We start from the raw sequence: 13,262 nt of genomic DNA on the forward strand, positions 1-13,262 counted from the left end.
CCAGCCTGTCCTGGTGCCTGGGGTTGTTCCTCCCCAGGGGCAGGACCCTGCCCTTGCCCTGGTTGAACTTAAAATACCTCCAAAGTTCCTCTTTCTGCTTTGTGTTTGGCTGAGCAAACTTCACGCTGTCTCTTTACTTTGGGCTATGAGACAACAGCCAGGAAACCATCACCTGAGCCCCAGGGAGATGAAACAAGTCAGAACTTGGAATCCTCTTCTACACAAACATGACATTTTCACGACTGTCCCATGCACCAGCTCTCCAAATCAGGGAGCAAGAACAAAGTTTTCTAAGCAAAGAGCGGGATCCATGTCCCTGGCCCCTCCCTGCCACAGAGGTACCGACAGGAAGGAACAAGTGCAGGAAGAAGGCAGGAAAACTCACCAGCTTCTCACGAAGTTTTAGCACCAGGTCTACAATCTCCACCTCGGACTTGTCCTTCATCCAGGCCACAATGTTCTAAAGAGAGAGAACAGCTTTCTTCAGGGACATGTCTTCACAGAAGCTTTTCTCAAAGAGATACCCCTAAGCAAAGCCTGAAACAAAAGCGAGGAGGAGCTTTCTCATCCTCTTTCACAACTCTGCTGGCAGCAGTTCAGCCTAAATGAGCCAGACGGAGCTCTCCCCGCTGCTCTGCCCATGACAGCATCAAGCTCCTGCCTGCAAGAGAAGGGTCAAGGAGAGACGCAGTCACACGCAGACGGTGCTGGGTTCCCCTCCTCCAGTCAGCACCGTCCATCTCGTGCTGTGCTCACAATTTACAGCTACTGGCCAGAGTCTGTTAAAAAAGGGGACAGCTTCGGCATTCGCCACGCCGCGCTGAACGGCGAAGCAAGCACCACAGCTGAAGTCACACCTGGGTGGGACGCCGGAGCTCCAGGGATGACCCCAGCAGCTGCTCAGGTTAAGAAACCGTTCCGGCAGTCACGACTAAAAACCCCACCTATTTTCACCAGGCATTAAGGAAGCCAGCAACAGGTGACGCTTCCAGTCTGGCACTCTGCTGGCTTGGGAAGGGCCTGATGAATGAAAAATAGTTGATAGAAGAAGCCAGAGCAGGACCTGCACCGGCTGATGAAGCGGGGGAGCGGAGCTGCTCGTGTTCTTGTCCTCCATGCGCGCCGACAGACGCGGGGCAGCACTGCGATTGCCGAGGGCACAGAGCACCGTCCCCCACCCATCAGAGCGGAATCGAGATGCCTCAATGAGCGCCCGAGGCAGCAGTGCCCTCATCTCCCAGGCTTCAGTGTCCTCATCTCCCAGGCTTCAGTGCCCTCATCCCCCAGGGAGCAGTGCCCTCATCCCCCAGGGAGCAGTGCCCTCATCTCCCAGGGAGCAGTGCCCTCATCTCCCAGGGAGCAGTGCCCTCAGCTCCCAGGGAGCAGTGCCCTCATCTCCCAGGCTTCAGTGCCCTCAGCTCCCAGGCAGCAGTGCCCTCAGCTCCCAGGCTTCAGTGCCCTCATCTCCCAGGCTTCAGTGCCCTCAGCTCCCAGGGAACAGTGCCCTCATCTCCCAGGGAGCAGTGCCCTCATCTCCCAGGCTTCAGTGCCCTCAGCTCCCAGGGAACAGTGCCCTCATCTCCCAGGGAGCAGTGCCCTCAGCTCCCAGGCTTCAGTGCCCTCAGCTCCCAGGGAACAGTGCCCTCATCTCCCACGGAGCAGTGCCCTCAGCTCCGAGGCTTCAGTGCCCTCAGCTCCCAGGCAGCAGTGCCCTCAGCTCCCAGGCTTCAGTGCCCTCATCTCCCAGGCTTCAGTGCCCTCACCTCCCAGGCAGCAGTGCCCTCATCTCCCAGGCTTCAGTGCCCTAAGCTCCCAGGGAGCAGTGCCCTCATCTCCCAGGGAGCAGTGCCCTCAGCTCCCAGGGAACAGTGTCCTCAGCTCCCAGGGAGCAGTGCCCTCATCTCCCAGGGAACAGTGCCCTCATCTCCCAGGGAACAGTGTCCTCAGCTCCCAGGGAGCAGTGCCCTCAGCTCCCAGGGAGCAGTGTCCTCATCTCCCAGGCTTCAGTGCCCTCATCTCCCAGGCTTCAGTGCCCTCAGCTCCCAGGGAGCAGTGCCCTCAGCTCCCAGGGAGCAGTGCCCTCAGCTCCCAGGCAGCAGTGCCCTCATCTCCCAGGGAGCAGTGCCCTCATCTCCCAGGCTTCAGTGCCCTCATCTGCCAGGCTTCAGTGTCCTCATCTCCCAGGCTTCAGTGCCCTCAGCTCCCAGGGAGCAGTGCCCTCAGCTCCCAGGCTTCAGTGCCCTCAGCTCCCAAGGAGCAGTGCCCTCAGCTCCCAGGCTTCAGTGCCCTCAGCTCCCAGGAAGCAGTGCCCTCATCTCCCAGGCTTCAGTGCCCTCAGCTCCCAGGGAGCAGTGCCCTCAGCTCCCAGGGAACAGTGCCCTCACCTCCCAGGCTTCACTGCCCTCATCTCCCAGGGAGCAGTGCCCTCAGCTCCCAGGGAACAGTGCCCTCACCTCCCAGGCTTCACTGCCCTCATCTCCCAGGGAACAGTGTCCTCAGCTCCCAGGGAGCAGTGCCCTCATCTCCCAGGGAACAGTGCCCTCATCTCCCAGGGAACAGTGTCCTCAGCTCCCAGGGAGCAGTGCCCTCAGCTCCCAGGGAGCAGTGCCCTCATCTCCCAGGCAGCAGTGCCCTCATCTCCCAGGCTTCAGTGCCCTCATCTCCCAGGGAGCAGTGCCCTCATCTCCCAGGCTTCAGTGCCCTCATCTGCCAGGCTTCAGTGTCCTCATCTCCCAGGCTTCAGTGCCCTCAGCTCCCAGGGAGCAGTGCCCTCAGCTCCCAGGCTTCAGTGCCCTCAGCTCCCAAGGAGCAGTGCCCTCAGCTCCCAGGCTTCAGTGCCCTCAGCTCCCAGGAAGCAGTGCCCTCATCTCCCAGGCTTCAGTGCCCTCAGCTCCCAGGCAGCAGTGCCCTCAGCTCCCAGGCTTCAGTGCCCTCAGCTCCCAGGGAACAGTGCCCTCAGCTCCCAGAGAGCAGTGCCCTCATCTCCCAGGGAGCAGTGCCCTCATCTCCCAGGCTTCAGTGCCCTCAGCTCCCAGGGAGCAGTGCCCTCATCTCCCAGGCTTCAGTGCCCTCAGCTCCCAGGCTTCAGGCCCGAGAAGTGTCGGTTTGGACACCCGCAGCCGCAACGTACCGCTTCACAGATTGCCTCCAAGTGCAGGGCCTCCAGCTTCTGCGTCATCTCCTTGTGCCTCTGACGGTACCAGCCGTCAAAGTTGGGAGACTTGAAGAAACGCCTGCAGAAAGAGAGGTGACACTGAGCAGGGGGCAGAGGGGGATCCAGAGCAGCACACTGGCTCCACTGCACACAGATTCCCCCTCCCGACTGCAGCAACACAGATGCAAGAGGAAAAGACATTCTGATTCACAGCGTCACCAGGGATGGTAACCAGCTGGAGAGAGTCCAGCAGAGGGCTGCGAGGATGAGGAGGGGACTGGAGCATCTCTCCTACGAGGAGAGGCTGAGGGAGCTGGGCTTGTTCAGCCTGGAGAAGAGAAGGCTGAGAGGGGACCTTCGAAATGCCTCTAAATATCTGCAGGGTGGGGGTCAGGAGGCCGGGGCCAGACTCTTTGCAGTGGTGCCCAGCGCCAGGACAAGGGGCAACGGGCACAAACTGGAGCAGAGGAAGCTCCAGCTGAAGCCGAGGAAGAACTTCTTCCCTCTGAGGGTGACGGAGCCCTGGCCCAGGCTGCCCAGGGAGGCTGTGGAGTCTCCTTCTCTGGAGATATTCCAGCCCCGCCTGGACGCGGTGCTGTGCCCCCTGCTCTGGGTGACCCTGCTTGGGCAGGGGGTGGCACTGGGTGACCCACGGAGGTCCCTGCCAACCCCTGCCATGCTGGGATTCTGTGATCCACTCTTTTCACATCTGGTCTCCTCCGGAGGCTTCTCTTCTGCCAGGCATGAGCACAGCACAGCAGACCACCGCCGCCGAGAGGGGCAACCCTGCCCGTCTCACCCCTGCCGCGGCAGCAGCTCCAGCCTCAGCAGCCGTGCTCTTTGCCCTTCTGTAGCCTTCTTCTGGCCCACTTCTCCTTTGCAGTGGAGATAACCGGGAGGGTTCAACACGGGAAGAAATTCACATTCCTCTGCAGTACCTTGCTGAATTACTCTCACGTTATTTAAAGCTTGCAACCATTTGCTAGCGTGGACTTAAGTCCCACGTAACTGGCGATTTACACGTAAACACGCATTGTGTCCTACAGAAACCAGGTATCACCTAGGCGAGGTCAAGGGATGGGGAATTTACACCTCTCCAGTGCAGCGCAGTAGTAAAGCTCCATTTTTACTGAGCTACGCAGGAAAACGAACAGGGGGCAGCACGATACCTGTTTTTATCTCAGAACTTTCGACCAAATTCAAAACGGGGCTGAAAAGCTGCTAACTGAAAGCCAAGCGTTGCGGCACAAGAGAAAGCAAAAGGTGAGCAAGTTCACGCCGCTGCACGGAGCTGAGGAACAGCCACTTTGGCAGCACGCTCTTCGCAGCTCCCTCACCAACCGTGGGGACATCGCTGATGCTGTGCTTCAGCATCTTCCCATCAGGAGTGGCCACTCAGCATCTCTTCACGCTGCTTCCTCAGGCTGCCTGCGGCGAGCACTTCACCAGCAGAGCTCAGCCGGTGTCCAGACACTTCATGTGTGCAGCTTCAAGGGCTCTTGCTCGTGCACGCTCCCCAGCACAGTGCAGTCCTAAACCCAGCCAATATCTCAAGATGCCACTGTGACCAGGAGCCAGCAGCGTGCCCTGGGTGCCCAGAAGGCTGATGGGATCCTGGGGTGCATAAGGAGGAGTGTGGGCAGCAGGGCGAGGGAGGTTCTCCTGCCCCTCTGCTCTGCCCTGGGGAGGCCCCATCTGCAGTGCTGGGTCCAGTGCTGGGCTCCCCAGTTCCAGAAAGATGAGGAGCTGCTGGAGAGAGTCCAGCGCAGGGCTGCGAGGATGAGGAGGGGACTGGAGCATCTCTGCTGCGAGGAGAGGCTGAGGGAGCTGGGCTTGTTCAGCCTGGAGAAGAGAAGGCTGGGAGGGGACCTTCGAAATGGCTCTAAATATCTGCAGGGTGGGGGTCAGGAGGACGGGGCCAGACTCTTTGCAGTGGTGCCCAGCGCCAGGACAAGGGGCAATGGGCACAAACTGGAGCAGAGGAAGCTCCAGCTGAAGCCGAGGAAGAACTTCTTCCCTCTGAGGGTGCCGGAGCCCTGGCCCAGGCTGCCCAGGGAGGCTGTGGAGTCTCCTTCTCTGGAGATATTCCAGCCCCGCCTGGACAAGGTGCTGTGCCCCCTGCTCTGGGTGACCCTGCTTGGGCAGGGGGTGGGGCTGGGTGACCCCAGGGGTCCCTGCCAACCCCTGCCATGCTGGGATTCGGTGACACAGACAGACTTATTTTTTAATTAATGGTTTGACTCAGAAACACAAGAAATAGTACATGCACAAAATCCCACAGGGTTAAGAACCCTGGAATGTGGAAACCTCTGCATGTACATCAGTTGCCTGCAAAGCTCAACCAATTCATCGAAACAGTTTGTTGTTTGTTGCTATTTTTCAAAATATTAGACAGCCAGAGTCAAACCTGTCTACCACACCCACACCATAAGGAGTGGAACCGCTTGTCTTCTGCTGAGTACATTAAAGCACAAAACGGTACAAACTTTACCACACCAACAAAACCTACTAATCCATGGTTATCGCCTCTGCTCACTTTCCAGAATTTTTTCCCTTCTCCACATCCGTAAATCTCCCATTTTCTTTCCCACTGGGTATCCGACTTCTGGATTTTTCCTACTCATATTGTGATAATTGTCTTCTCCATCCCATTTATAAGTAATTATCCTTTATGAAAACGACGGACAAAACCCTCCTGCATGCTCTCTCAAATTCTTCCCTGAAGAAACCACATCCTTCTGCGTTCTAAGAGCATTGCCATCATGCAGTGAAAATGAAACGCCCGTTGTCCTCAGTGCTGTACAAACGCAAACAACCCTCACTGGATGAGGACCTACAAGTCTTTACATCCCATCTGTCCAGGACCAGCACTTCAAAGAGAAAGGTTCCCTGGAGGACAATAAATGACGCAGCTGATGTCAGAGAGGAGTCCCCTTCTCCTCCAGCAGTGAGGGCTGAGTTTAAGTTCCTGAAGGTGGAGGTTTGCCAGCTTCTAAAGCCGACTATATCTACTCATTTCAGGGATTATGTAAAACCCAGGATTGATTCTGACCTGCGTTTGCCCTTCCTGACCATTATCAGTTACTCAGTTCTTCACAGGCATTAGCTTCTCAAGTGACCAGTCTCTGTCCTGAATCTCCCTTTTTGCTCCCAGTTCTAATTCAGAATTTGATGCTCCACACAGCTTGCACCAGCTGTTAGGGGACAAGGCAAGTAATTACCAAAATCTCACCTGTAGAGGCCTAACCAGTCTCCCTTAAGCACACAGGTAAGTTGGGGACCAGCGTGCTCAAGGGTCTTCATGAAATCTTCCTGGCGGAAAGGACGAATCTGTGGAGGATTCTGCGGAACAGAAAGACCATATGACACCGCACCCTAAAGAAGCTGGGGGGAGAAGAGGCCTGTATTTAAAACGGAAGGGTCCGCAGAAGGCAGACCCAGTAACTACGAGAACAAAAACCGCACGAGCATCTTAACCAGCCTCGCTAGTAAAATTCAGACTAGATTCACAAGAGCTGAGCTTACTGCAAAACAGGAAGCATCTGTATCAATGTTTGTTTCAACGTTTGGGGGTTTTTTTCTCAAGGAGTAATAAGCTTCTTCCTTCAACGAGGGAAGTTCACACAGAGTATGTGATCAGCATATGGCACAACCATTCCCAAAGCCCGCAGCCAAAGGAGAGCAGAAGCGAGTGGAAAATTGAACACACCTTCCACGGAGTAATGGCCCTCTGCAGAGGCATTAGACTTGCAATGTAATGCTCCTAAGAAGCAAGAAAAAACAAAAATCAAAAAAAGTTACAACAATCCCGGCGCCTCTTGTGCGGTCACTGAGTGTGACTGTCTCCTCCAACGCATCACAGGCACAACCTGCAGCCTCCTACTCTCTGATTTTTTTTCTTCGTAGTTGCATTTTCCACAAGATTAAGCGTTCCAGCTTGTTTCCCACCAGGGTCACAAAACCATGCTGCAAGTATCCTCAGCATGCCACGTGAGAGAAGGTCAGGTGGGAAGAAGCTGGCAGGAGGGACGGGCATCTGAGAAGATGCTCTGTCCTCCCACGTACCGCCTCCTAAGGTGATGGCGAGAAGTGGAGGAACCAAACTTGGCCAACTGTACGTTCACTAGAAAAGCACCAGCAGCTTTCAAGTGGGACTAGACAAGGGACTTCACATGGGTGTGTAGTGATAGGACAAGGGGGAACGGCTCTAAACTAAAAGAGGGCAGATTTAGATTAGGTATTAGGAAGAAATTCTTCACCATGAGGGTGGTGAGGCACTGGAACAGGCTGCCCAGAGAAGCTGTGGCTGCCCCCTCCCTGGCAGGGCTCAAGGCCAGGTTGGATGGAGCTCTGAGCACCCTGGTCTGGTGCAAGATGTCCCTGCCCACGGCAGGGGGGTTGGAACCAGAGGATCTTTAAGGTCCCTTCCAACCCAAACCATTCTATGATTCTATGATTTATGCCTAGACAGAGAACGCCTTCGCTAAAATCCACCTGACGGTGGTGATCACCACATGGACAGACCTCTTCAGCTCTACAGCAAAGCTTCCCAAAGCGCCAAGGGAGGGCTTCACACTGGCAATGGGTTTGACTCCAGCGTTCAGGAGAAGAGGAAGGCTTTGGGCCCCCGACCCCTCCCCACCTATGTGCTTTGACTACCTGCTGAGACGAGCAAAGAGCTGGCACTGGAATCAGCTGACAGGGGACACCTATTCCTGCGCTGCAGGAAACGAACAACGCTCTGCCTTTACACACTGCGTGCTGAATATCCAACTCACAGACTTTTATGCTGATTACTGAAATTAGCATTCAGGAGCTATTTAGTTCCCTTCCATGGAGTAAAACATCTCTACAGAGTGCCACATCCTCAATCTACGAGAGATGCTCAGGTTTGGATGAACAGAAGAGGGCAAGCGCAGACGTGTCACGCAAGCGTCTCCTGCTCACCCCCCTCGCCTTCACGCCGCTCTGACAAGCTTCTGCTCAACTCACCAGGGGAATAATGAAACTCTGGGTGAGCTCCAGGAGGTGACGCCTCAGAAGGGCACTCTGGACCTCAGACGGGCGCTTCCGCTGAATCCCCTGCAAGCACAAGCAGCGCGCTCACAGATCTCCGTTACGCAGACAGATGCAGCGGCTATCAGCAACCAGTCCAAATTCCACCCTCCAGTTACAGTCTGCTCCTTCTGAGGAGCCTTGTCCATGTTCAATATCTTTACCAACGATCCGGTCGAGGGGATCAAGTGCTCCCTCAGTAAGCTTCAACAAGGCCAAGCACCGGGTCCTGCCCGTGGGTCACACCAACCCCACGCAGGGCTCCAGGCCTGGGGAGGAGCAGCTGGAGAGCTGCCCGGCGGAGAAGGCCCTGGGGGTGCTGGTCAGCAGCCGGCTGAGCAGGAGCCAGCAGTGTGCCCAGGTGGCCAAGAAGGCCAACGGCAGCCTGGCTTGGGTCAGCAATGGGGTGGGCAGCGGGAGCAGGGCAGGGATCGGGCCCCTTTGGGCCCCTCGCTCCCAGCAGGACATGGAGGGGCTGGAGCGTGGCCAGAGAAGGGCAGCCAGGCTGGGGAGGGGGCTGCAGAACAAGTCCCCTGAGGAGCGGCTGAGGGAGCTGGGGCTGCTCAGGCTGGAGAAGAGGAGGCTGAGGGGAGACCTTCTCGCTCTCTGCAGCTCCCTGACAGGAGGGGGCAGGGAGGGGGGGTTGGGCTCTGCTCCCCAGGACCCAGCGACAGGACGAGAGGCGATGGCCTCAGGCTGCGTCAGGGGGGGTTCAGGTTGGAGATTGGGGAAATTTCTTTGCTGAGAGAGTGGTCAGGGGTTGGCCCAGGCTGCCCAGGGCAGTGGGGGAGTCCCCATCCCTGGAGGGGTTCAGACACCGTGTGGCTGTGGCACTTGGGGACACGGCTTAGCAGGCATGGGGGGGTTGGGGTGACGGTTGGACTGGGTGATCTTGGAGGTCTTTTCCCACCTTAATGATTCTGTGATTCAAGCCAAGCTGTTAGCACAGGTTTCCCATACATACAGGATGTAGGACAGAGTGGCAACTGCTTACCTTTAGTAATCTTTTAATCAGGGTTTTGTCTTTGTGAAGGAATGTTTTATAAGAAGTATAGATTCCTAGATTGAAAAAAAAAAAAAAAACAAAAACATGAAAAAACTAGAAGTTAGAAACAAATCTTTGCCCACGAATCTAGAGGAGGTGCTGTTACATGGTGCAGGGATGACAGAACTGGAACTCTTAGCACAAACACTGGCAGCCATGTGTGTGTGTATAATTAAAACAAAATATTAAAAATAATTTAAAAATCATTAACTTGCTAATGCAGCCAGTACTCAGAGCAGGATTAAAGGACACTGAACTATCTCAAAGACCTTCTTGTGCTAAACTTATGGTGAGACAACTTACTGGAGTCAGCTTCTGGCTAGGCCTGAGGTGAACAGCAGGTTAAGCGACAGATGCTGTACCTGGCTAAGCAAGTTCCTTTGACTCTCATTGCATCTAAAAAGCGGGTGTGATACATAAAATAAACCCAAGAAAATTAGAAGCTGTTCCCTCAACACTAAAACAATTTGTTCCATTAATTTCTATTGGCTTTTTCACTCTAGGAACAAAGATGTACAGTTTTTCTGTATTAGGTGGGGGATGCCGCTACTGTGTCAATCAAGTGTGAGAAGATGACAACGTGTGAGAAGATGGTACCACCAAAATGTCCAGCTGTTAAGCTGCAAAGACTAACGTATGCAATGTTCACATGCCTGCAAAATCACCCATGTGGGAGGGTAAACAAAAATCAAATAGTTTCTGACAAAAGGACTGGGCTCCCCAGTTCAAGAAAGATGAAGAGCTACTGGAGAGAGTCCAGCGGAGGGCTACGAGGATGAGGAGGGGACTGGGACATCTCCCCTACGAGGAGAGGCTGAGGGAGCTGGGCTTGTTCAGCCTGAAGAAGAGAAGGCTGCGAGGGGACCTAATAAATGCTTATAAATATCTGCAGGGTGGGGGTCAGGAGGATGGGGCCAAGCTCTTTTCAGTGGTGCCCAGTGACAGGACAAGGGGCAATGGGCACAAACTGAGGCACAGGAAGTTCCGTCTGAACCCGAGGAAGAACTTCTTCCCTCTGAGGGTGACGGAGCCCTGGAACAGGCTGCCCAGGGAGGTTGTGGAGTCTCCTTCTCTGGAGATATTCCAGCCCCGCCTGGACAAGGTCCTGTGCAGCCTGCTGTGGGTGACCCTGCTTCAGCAGGAGGGTTGGACTAGATGACCCACAGTGGTCCCTTCCAACCCCTACTATTCTGTGATTCTGTGACTTACCTGGTTTCGTGTCCAGAGTTTTTAGTTTAGCTAGCTTCTTCACCTTCACTTGCTTGGGCATGTCTCCTGTGGAACAACAGCAAATGACTGGCTCAGGCTCTGAATCGACCCTCACAGCCACAGCACGTATGTGAGACTTCACACTCGAGAACATTCAGTCCTGCACTTGCACTTCTTAAATCATATCCTCCCCAAACTCCACCCTGACATCAGCCTTCTCGTCTGCTAACTTCCCTGCTAAAATCTTGTAACAGGAAGGTGTTAAGGAGGCATTGCAAAAACCCTGCTCCTCAACCTAGAGGTTTTCTTGGCTTCATAGAATGATCAGAGTCTCTCCACCAATCTCTCCTTCACTATGCATTTTTGTCTTCCCAGCCCAGGAAGGACTTCACGCTTCAGAAAAAAACCACAGCAAGATATCCCAGCAAGTTATGCTCTCAACGATTTGCCTTCACCATTGCTCGTGCTCACCCCGCACACCAACCGAGGCAGAGTCTAGACTTCCCTTTGGTTTCGCAGCTCTCACAGGAATGAAGATGTCTAAAGCGATGGCTAGCGCTGCAACTGAAGAACAGCTACTGGAGAGAGTCCAGCAGAGGGCTACAAGGATGGTGAGGGGACTGGAGCATCTCCCCTACGAGGAGAGTTTGAGGGAACTGGGCTTGTTCAGCCTGAAGAAGAGAAGGCTGCGAGGGGACCTTATAAATGCCTACAAATATCTGAAGGGTGGGTGTCAGGAGGATGGGGCCAAGCTCTTTTCAGTGGTGCCCAGCGACAGGACAAGGGGCAATGGGCACAAACTGAGGCACAGGAAGTTCCGTCTGAAGATGAGGAAGAACTTCTTCCCTCTGAGGGTGACGGAGCACTGGCCCAGGCTGCCCGGGAGGCTGTGGAGTCTCCTTCTCTGGAGATATTCCAGCCCCGCCTGGACAAGGTCCTGTGCAGCCTGCTCTGGGTGACCCTGCTTGGGCAGGGGGTTTGGACTAGATGACCCACAGAGGTCCCTTCCAATCCCTACTATTCTGTGATATTCTGTGATATTCTGTGAACTGTCAACTCGCTCCTAGCCTCTAACGATGTCTACCAGCACCACAGGACTTCGGTTCCACCCTTACCTGACATTCTGAGCTCCCCAACTCGAATAATGTGTGGCCAGTGCTGGAGAGTTTTGATGAAGAAAGGGTTTGTGACTCCCACAACAATGTTTGGCCTAAAAAGGGGGGGGAAAAAAAAGCAGAACAATGCTAACCTCAGGGTTTCCTTCACACAGACAGTGGCAAACAGGTCGCAAGGGTCTGCTGGCTACTTACGGAGCTTGTGTCCTGGTGGTATACTCTTTAAATTCACTGTCGTGGATGGTAAAATAGGGACGGTAGTCACAACAGTACCTCAGAGGAGCAAGGCAGCTGTAACGACGGAGAGGAGAGTTGCCATACAAACTTCAGAGAGGAGGAGTGCGTCTTTACATCAGGTTTATGTCCTAGAGCAGTGTTTTGTCCTGCCAGAGGTAACACTTTGGAGCAGTTCCAGGCTTTTATTTTCTGCCGAAGCAGAGTTCAAAGCTGGGGAGACAAAGTTCCTCGGGGCTATGACCCTTCAGGTCTCCCAAGACGGGAGACTCACTTTTCTCTACCACTGGTGGAATACGAGCAAGACTAAGACTCTCTTGCCATACTGTTTGTCTTAACATTTTCATAGGCAAACTAAATCTAACACAACGGACTCGGCAGAAGAGTGGATCTGAAAAATTGTCAGAATTTATTATTAGTTACCCATATCTCAGAATTTGAAGGCATTACCTGGTGAGCGCCAGAACCATTTCTGAAGAAACTGTAGGGGACGGTGCCATCACAACAATCGGCTCTCCTAGCACCATCAGCTCCCACAGCATCTGGATATGAATCAGCACTGGCTGGAAACACCTGGCAGCGAAAGGAAGAACGACAAGCTGAGGTTAGAAACGCAGTTCAGAGAAGACCAGGCACAATTATTGCACATAGCCAGATGTGCTTCTACGTGGGAATTTTTAGGATTGATTTTTAGTATTCCACAGCAGCATGCCATGTGTCTTCACACACGCTGCTGCCCAACCACTTTATAGACATTTAAAGGAAATGCTTTAAGCAATGTAAAGCGACCCGCTGATGATATTGCTCTCAGTATGTCTCTTCACCTAAGCAAAGTAAAATGCTGTGGATTACAGCAGACATATGTCGACTAGAAGAGCACCCGTAATGCCGAAAAGTTTGGTTCAGACACACAATGTGTACGTGTCAGAGCTTAGGCTGATCACCAGCTGAGGTCAAGAAAGGAAACCCTCCTCCAGCCAGGTCACAGGGGGCTGTGTTATGGGTAGCACACACAGGTTTAAACACTGCACAAGCTCTGCAAGCCCACTACCCTAAATGACAAAGCAGCAGGGTTTGGTTCTTCCTTATCCCTACGATTTACGAGAGGAGAGGGTTGCAAGGATGGCGGCTCTCACCTGAAAAGATCCAGTTCGTGAATGCTGGGGAGAACCAGTGGGGCTGGTAACAGATTCTACATGAGGAAGGACAAAAACCAAACAAACCCAAAACTGTTAGTAAATGGCAGCATCCCGAACGAAATTCCATCTGAACTGACCACATCAATCACAAAGTAGCGCTCTCTACAAAAGGCACAAAAAGAAGAGAAGGTTAATGCTTAGAGGTACGAGCCAGAAACAGATCTGGACTGAGCCTTCAAGGTGCAAATTAGTTCCTTTCCTATAAGATAATCAAGAATCCCTTCTTTTCAACATGTGAAAGACTTGCTATG

The 13,262-nt window shown here is 53.8% G+C and overlaps 1 protein-coding gene across 1 annotated transcript in view; it reads right to left on the reverse strand.

The window, feature by feature from the left end:
* Positions 1–13,262, reverse strand: part of DENND6B (DENN domain containing 6B) — a 36,336-nt gene that overhangs the window by 6,327 nt on the left and 16,747 nt on the right. Inside the window, exons 9-19 of the mRNA XM_075428938.1 lie at positions 12,949–13,004; positions 12,263–12,385; positions 11,774–11,869; positions 11,579–11,673; positions 10,464–10,529; positions 9,204–9,268; positions 8,147–8,236; positions 6,864–6,917; positions 6,387–6,496; positions 3,131–3,233; positions 386–460 (exon numbers count right to left, since the gene is read on the reverse strand). Coding sequence (XP_075285053.1) covers positions 386–460; positions 3,131–3,233; positions 6,387–6,496; positions 6,864–6,917; positions 8,147–8,236; positions 9,204–9,268; positions 10,464–10,529; positions 11,579–11,673; positions 11,774–11,869; positions 12,263–12,385; positions 12,949–13,004 — 933 coding nt within the window. The remainder of the gene's footprint in view (positions 1–385; positions 461–3,130; positions 3,234–6,386; positions 6,497–6,863; positions 6,918–8,146; positions 8,237–9,203; positions 9,269–10,463; positions 10,530–11,578; positions 11,674–11,773; positions 11,870–12,262; positions 12,386–12,948; positions 13,005–13,262) is intronic.

This window comes from Opisthocomus hoazin, chromosome 8 (genome assembly GCF_030867145.1).
Source record: "Opisthocomus hoazin isolate bOpiHoa1 chromosome 8, bOpiHoa1.hap1, whole genome shotgun sequence".
In the NCBI taxonomy this organism is placed as follows: domain Eukaryota; kingdom Metazoa; phylum Chordata; class Aves; order Opisthocomiformes; family Opisthocomidae; genus Opisthocomus; species Opisthocomus hoazin.